We start from the raw sequence: 7780 nt of genomic DNA on the forward strand, positions 1-7780 counted from the left end.
TGGTTACAAGGAACTGCATTAACAGACTACTGTGATATTAGGAAACGCTGTATACTGCCTTCTATCTCATTCTCTCGCAGTCTAAAGCCTATAGATGTATTTATGTTTTTTCTTTTCTTGCATTTCCGTTTCATCAAATATCAAATCACTCTAGTTCTAAAAAATATTTTACTTTCAAAATATATTAATTCATTCAATACTAATATAAATATATTATAATGCATTTGCTAGACTTGGTTTGAGAACATTAAATATTGGTTTTTTTTTTTACAAAAATGTTTTTTAAATTATGTTAAGAATAACGTTTCTATTAGCTCTTTATTTGTAGATACAATTTTTTTAATACTAAAATTTGCAACGACCTAAAGTGGTAAAATAATTTTCTACTTAGCTAGTTTTTAGCAGAAGTTTAAATGACGTTAAGAATATAAATTACTTTCGCATATCTAATGTACACGTAAGCATTTCTTGGACTTTAGTACTTTTCGACTACATTAGATTAGCATTGAACGTCAGCATGTGATTACAGTTTGAAGGGGAGAAGTGAGACCTCCCTTCCCCTATATCCGGCCAATACTATTATTACGTAACACTCGTGCAGGTGACGACCTTTGAAACCACACATGAGAATCCGTATTATATTAAAATAATGCGAACACATTATTTGTTATGACCGAAAGATTCTTCAATAAAAATTTCTCTGATCATTAGTTGTATGCTATGAAGTGGAGAATAAAGGATTAGGTTAAGGTGTAAAATAAGACACGTGATTGAGTTAAACAAAGAAAAAAATGCTTTTTTTTATCAGCTCGTTAGGGAAAAGCCTTGCGGCATTACAACCCTGGATGATATTTAATTATGAAAATGAGAGTCCACCACGGGGTATTACCACGTAGGAAAATACCGTCGATATAAAATATAATAATGGAAGGATCTCACCTCTCGCCCTCCTGAATTATAGCAATCACAACCTTAAGGGTTGTGATGTCGAATAGGCTTGCCTTCACAAGACTTAACGATTAAGGTGATCTTTCCGTTGTCCTTTGTGAATTCTTAAAGCCTTTGTCCACTTTAGCCTCTATAATCTTTGAAGATGTGTAGTCGTAAGCGTCCGGTAAAGAACTAGTATGAATGTCCCTTTTTACTGGCCCAGCAGGGCGTAGTCACTAGGGGATTGAGAAGTGGGGAGGCGAGAGGTGAGGGTAACTAAGAGGGGCGCTTCGGTAGTTACTGGTAGTTGATCGATGCTCACAATGAGTATCGATCTAGAATCTTAATCGAAGGAGGTGGACGCGCGCGAATTTTGAATACCGCTAATTACCGTATGATCCTTTCGGATCGTACATACTCCCCCCGTTGAGAGTGTAGCGATCAATGATATTCCTAATACATGTGTTGTGTTGTGCGCTTGTTACAATCAATTTTACAATACTTTCGACCTAGGTTATTTAGTCAGTTAAGTATACCGCTAGCTGTATAAGTTATTGATAATGTTCATTTGATTGCTTATGATATAATGCTGGACGTATTCGTTTAATCACTCAGCGTATCTCTGCTGACATGGTCAGCACCTTCGGAAAATCGCTGGCCAGGCGATCTTCTCCGTACGTACAAGGGAATAGTTGGTCTTAAAGACAATACAAGAAATTAACAATGACTTAACAATGGACAAATAGTTATCGCATTGCGCTTGACAATTTCGTGGACCGTCTTAACGGTGATCACTCGTACTACATCATCTTCTCCTGGATGTATGTTCACGATCCGGCCTAACAGCCATCTCATGCAAGGTTGATCCTTTTCGATTTTCTGCTGGGGTTGTATCCATTTTTGGCGTTTCTGCAGTTCTCGTAGATACTCAATATGCCAGCGTCGCCAGAAATCTTGTCGCACCTTCGTGATATGTTTCCATGAAGACAGTCGATTGGCTGGAGTTTTACCATAATCTTCCTCCGGTAATGTCGTAATAGGTCTTCCAACTAAAAAATGTGCAGGTGTTAGTGCTGTCACGTCATTCGAATCTGACGAGATAGGGCATAATGGGCGTGAATTTAAAATAGCTTCAATTTCGATCGCGAATGTAGTTAGTTCTTCATACGTGAAGAGAAGTTCACCGACGACCCGTTTAAAGTGATGTTTGAAAGATTTGACGGCCGCTTCCCATAAACCTCCAAAATGAGGTGAGAAGGGTGGATTAAAATGCCACAATATTCTATGATCTATCGCGAAATCACGGACCTTTGTTTTATATTCGTCCGATTCCATCAGGGCGTATAGCTCCCTTAACTGGTTATTATCCCCGACGAAGTTGGTTCCGTTATCCAGAATAAACGTGAGTTGGGACAGCTCTTCGACTTACAAGTCGCCTGAAAGCGGCCAAGAAGGCATCCGTAGTCAGATCGCTGACTAATTCAATATGTACCGCTTTTATAGTCATACAAACGAAGATACACCCGTATATTTTAACGCGACCCTTATTACGGTATTTCTTTTCCTTCGCGTAGATCGGCCCGAAAAAATCTACTCCGACATTGAAGAATGCAGTGGCTTCCTGCACTCGAGAGCTTGGTAAATCCCCCATTTTATACCGGATGCCGGATACACGGAATCGAATGCAACGTACGCAATGACGTACGATTCTTCGCACTTGATTCTTGCCGTCGAGAAGCCAAAACCGTTGTCGAAGAGCATAGAGGGTAGTCTGTATGCCAGCGTGAAAATTTTTTTCGTGGAATTTTCGGATAAGGAGATCAGTGACGTGATGATGTGAGGGCAATAATATCGGACATCTCTCATAGAAACTTAAATTCGCGTTTCGAAGTCGGCCCCCCACTCGAATTAAGCCTTCTTCGTCGAGGATCGGGTCTAACTTGTGCTCGCGGCTAGTCTTGTGCTCTTAACTCCCCCCGCTGTTTTTAATCTTTCTCTTTCGGCGTGAAATTGTTCGCCTTGTACGATCTTTAAAACGTGTCGTTCCGTTTCTGTTATTTCCGCCGTAGACAATTCTCCCTTATACGAGTTAGTTTTAAGCCATCGTCGGCATCGACCTACAATTTTCAATAATCGCGCGTAACTGGAGAATCGCTGAAATACATTTCCGGATTCAATTCGCGTCGATAATACCTACAATCCTTTCACGTCCGGTAATTCGAGAATTTCCCCTTTCCGTCGGGTTGGGCCACTCAGTCTCTGGTTGCGCGAGCCGAGACTGGTCCATGGAACCATGCCTCGTTCCTCAAAAAATCGCGCGGAAGTTTTCCCCTAGATAAAGCGTCCGCTGGGTTGTCCTCAGATCGCACATTTCGCAATGTGATATCTTCACAGATTTCATGTATTTCGCGCACGAGTCATATGACTCGGCCATCGGGCCTCTGGAATGCCCGGTCGGCCGGCCCCGTTATCAGCATGGGTAGACTAAACATCCTCCTGGTGCTCGATTACGATGGAAGGGAAAGGGAAGGTGCTATCCATCGCTGCCTTCGCGTCAGCGACAATCATTCTCTGTCGGGCTTCTTAATTGTAAAGACGTAAATAAATCGGAAGTATTTTAATCAACGCTTTTGGTTCGATTATTTACTTGCCTATCCGAACCAAACAAATTCGTTGTCGTTATTTTCTTGCGTATTCGTAATTCTCTATTTCGGACGCTTGTGACATAACTGGCGCAGCCGATAGGATGCTGTGAGGCTGACAAATCTGGATTCTCCGCCAGATCCTTGACGGAAATCATCAAAGAGGAGGCATCTGGTGTTTTAACCCCATCGTCACAGTCCACTACGTCAAACTTTGGAGTCCACTTGCAAGCAGAGTCTCACCTGGAATCGTCAAAGAAATTAGTAAGTCTTTGAAATTCCTTTCATTCCATTTCATTAAAACCCTATTCCCAAATACGATTGTTGGAAAATATACAAAATGGCTCAGAATATACAAAGTGGTTTAGAACAATTTAAATTAAGATTAGCAATATGGCGCGACGCGATTCCCATTTATGAGGGGGAACTAGATTTTTGTCGCACTTTCTACAAACGTGTGACAAGTTTGTCGAGAATTTGGCAACCAATGATGATGCCATAAATGTATCATTATTGGCACTCATAAAATCCAAAATACAAGGAGAAGCATTAGATTTGGTAGTTGCGAATAACCCGCCGAATTGGGCCGCATATAAAACACTCCTAATAAATAGATATAATGATCCTAGCTCCGAGGAGTTATTACTTAATAAGCTCAGTACGTGTTACCAATTGACGAACCAAAACTATGAAAACTATGCAGACGAGGTCAAGTTGCGGTTAAACAAACTAAAAGCGCATGTACAATTGAATGTTCAGGACGCGCCATCGGTCGTTTTAAAATGTTCATTTTACGAAAATGTCGCAAAAAATGTATTTATTAATGGTATTAAGGAACCTTATCATACATATCTTAACACTTCGAACTGGAGGATATCGAAGCCTGCCTAATGAAATGTAGGAAACTTGATAATCATGAGCAACAGGCGGCATTCCTCAGTTTTGCAAGGCAACGGGAAAATAAATCAAAATCTAACATTTTTAGTTCGAGTAATTCAAGAAACACAGATCAATTTGTAAAAGAAAATTTAAGAAATTTTAATCAATTCAGCACACCTGGAACATCAGGAAATGGAAACTCATTCCAACGATTTCAATCGCGGCCAATAATTGCACATACATAGCCTAGATTCGCAATGGCAAATTTTGGGGGTAATTCCGGAAGAAACTTTGGAAATAATTTTGGAAGCGGTGTCAATAACCAGCCTAGACAACAAAGTTATCGACCTACACCCATGTCGGTGGATACCGGAAATACTAGTAGACCAAATGGAAATCTAGTTAATAAATCGAATAATATATCTGCGACGCCAAGTAACTTGCGTAAACGATAAAACTGCATAATCAGGAGGAGCGCGAAGAGACACCAGAATGTCAGGAGGAATTGCATTTTATCGATGATAACGTCGACAATTACGGAAGGGAAGAAATGTGTGATGCTAAAAATTTTCAAAGAGACCCCAATCTCACCGAAAAGATATAGTCAATTTAAATAATATTGGAAGCTCACCTGAATTGCCACACCTCATAATTAACAACCCACCGTTGAAAATTCTCATAGACACTGGAGCATCATCATCTGTCATAAATCCAGAAATAGCGTATAAATTATTTTCAAAAAATATTTTCCCATATAAATTTGAAATAAGGTCAGTGCATAAGGTAACACAGGGTACGCATGCTCTCACGTTTCCGATTTTACAGGAATTGGAAGACGACACGCCTATCACATTTCTAATAGCGAGATGGCACTCAACATATGATTGTTTAATCGGAAATAAAGACTTACAATACTTGAAAGCAAGTATAAATTATAAAACCATGACATTCAGCACAAGAAGTTTTGAAATAGATTATTTGAATAATATACCGGAGCAATGAAAGCCCGTCGTTATGAATCACCATCAGGATACGAAGACGATGATAAGGACGGATCATATGAACAGCGAGGAGAAAGAAAGAATCGGAACACTATGCTGTAAATATTGGGATTGCTTTTACAGCGATAACGAAAAGCTATCAGCAACCACTGCAGTAACACACAACATTAGAACGAAGGATGACCATCCAATCTACGTCAAAGGTTTTAGATATCCGTATCACCTGAAAGAAATTATACAGGAACAAATAAGAAAATTGCTAAACGACAAAATTATTCGGCCAAGTAACTCATCTTATTCGTCATCGGTTTGGGTCGTCCCGAAAAAATCAGATGCTAGCGAAAAAAGGAAATAGCGTATGGTCATCGACTATAGAAAATTAAATGACAAAACTATCGAAGATAAATATCCGTTACCAAGGATGGAAGAAATCTTAGAAAACTTGGGTAAATGTACTTACTTTAGCACGTTGGATCTAGCGCAGGGATTTCACCAAATACCTGTAGACGAAAGCTCAATAGAGAAAACGGCTTTTTCAGTCGAAAACGGACCCTACGAATATGTCCGAATGCCTTTCGGTCTGAAGAACGCTCCTGCCACATTCCAACGAATGATGGACAGAATATTGGGAAAATATTTACACCGATTTTGTTTCGTATATATGGATGACATAGTAATATTCTCCAAATCACTGCAGGAACACCTACAACATTTGAAGCTCATATTGGAAGAATTAAGGAAGTACGAATTAAAGATTCAGATAGATAAAAGTGAATTTTTAAGAAAGGAGGTTCCATTCTTAGGACACATAATAACACCCGAGGGGATAAGGACCAATCCTGACAAGATCGATGCTATAGTCAGGTATCCCATTCCGAAAACGCAAAAAGAGGTGAAATCGTTTCTGGGACTCACCGGATATTATCGAAAATTTATAAAGGACTATGCTACAATATCCAGGCCACTTACAAAGGTACTTACTAAAGGTGAACAGATAGATTGTCAAAATTCAAATTACATGGGGGCGTTTAACAAGTTAAAAGAGTTAATTACGAATGCGCCTGTACTAGCATACCCTGATTTCTCGAAGCCTTTCATTATTACTACGGACGCGTCGAATGTTGGAATCGGGGCCGAATTATCCCAGGAGGAACACCTTATATCATGCTATTCGAGAACCTTAAATTCTGCGGAACAAAATTATTCCACTATAGAAAAGGAACTATTGGCCATCGTGGAAGCATGTAGGCATTTTCGGCCATACATTTATGGGAGAAGATTGACTATTGAGACAGATCATAAGCCGCTTACCTGGCTTTGGTCCTTAAAGACACCCAACACTCGCCTAATTCGATGGAGAATTAAACTAGAAGAATATGATTTCGACATTGAATATAGGAAGGGTCGTGAAAATAGTGTGGCAGATGCCTTAAGCAGGATAGAACTCAATGCTCAGGAGAAGGATGACGATATGGCAACCGTTCGTGCATCGGATGAAAATCTAGACTTCTCTTTGCCCATAACGGAAAAGAACATTCACATGTTTAATTACGGTGTAATAATCAAATCAGGAAGAGACTATGAGGTGAAAACGATCAAAGATAAACTCAAAATGCTATACACGGTCAAAATTAATAAAGATGATGCGGAGACACAATTACTAAAATTTTTAAGAGAAAACATCAACCCTGATAAACAATATGGAATTTACTTTGCAGACGAGAATTTGGAAACCCTTATGTATAAAATACTCAAGGAACATTTCAAAGAAAGATTGAAATTGATTAAAACTAACATCTACACACCTGTAATAGATCAAAAAAACTTTGTGAAAAAATTAGAGGAGTATCATAACCAAAACCATAACGGCATACAGGAAACTATAACTCACTTTAAAAGAAAATTTTACACTTTAAACATGGACCGTATCATTCAAAATTTTATAAACCAATGCGAACTATGCCTAGAGAATAAATATGAAAGAAGACCTTATACAACGGAGTCTTATGGCCCTATAATTGCTAATAAACCGCTGCAACACGTACACATGGATATTTTTCATATTGGTAAAGAAAAATTCTTAACGATCATAGACATATTTTCCAAATACGCTCAAGCCTATCACCTAATGGACGGAAACGCCACAACCATTTTAAATAAATTAAGACATTTTGCCTCACATCATAATTTTCCAGACAAAATCACTACAGATAACGGCAGTGAATTTAATTCAGCTGTATTCAGGGAGTTTTGCCGCATACACAAGATAGATTACCACCAAACCACCATCAATCGCCATACGTCAAATGGACCGATGGAACATTTACA

General features: G+C 39.1%; 1 protein-coding gene across 1 annotated transcript; it reads right to left on the minus strand.

Annotated features, from left to right (window-relative positions):
• Window positions 1-1647: 1647 nt before the first annotated feature.
• On the minus strand, window positions 1648-2265 carry LOC149033808 (uncharacterized). Its single transcript, XM_089170545.1, has one exon. It carries the CDS (start codon window positions 2263-2265, stop codon window positions 1648-1650), a length of 618 nt encoding a protein of 205 aa, XP_089026671.1.
• Window positions 2266-7780: the final 5515 nt, after the last annotated feature.

Source organism: Polistes dominula, unplaced genomic scaffold, assembly GCF_049000335.1.
Source record: "Polistes dominula isolate Pdom_NZ unplaced genomic scaffold, Pdom_raw_medaka contig_286, whole genome shotgun sequence".
Taxonomy (NCBI): domain Eukaryota; kingdom Metazoa; phylum Arthropoda; class Insecta; order Hymenoptera; family Vespidae; genus Polistes; species Polistes dominula.

Excerpts from the sequence above, each read along its gene's own strand:
- LOC149033808 (XM_089170545.1), bottom strand. The coding sequence starts at position 2,265 with ATGGAATCGGACGAATATAAAACAAAGGTCCGTGATTTCGCGATAGAT.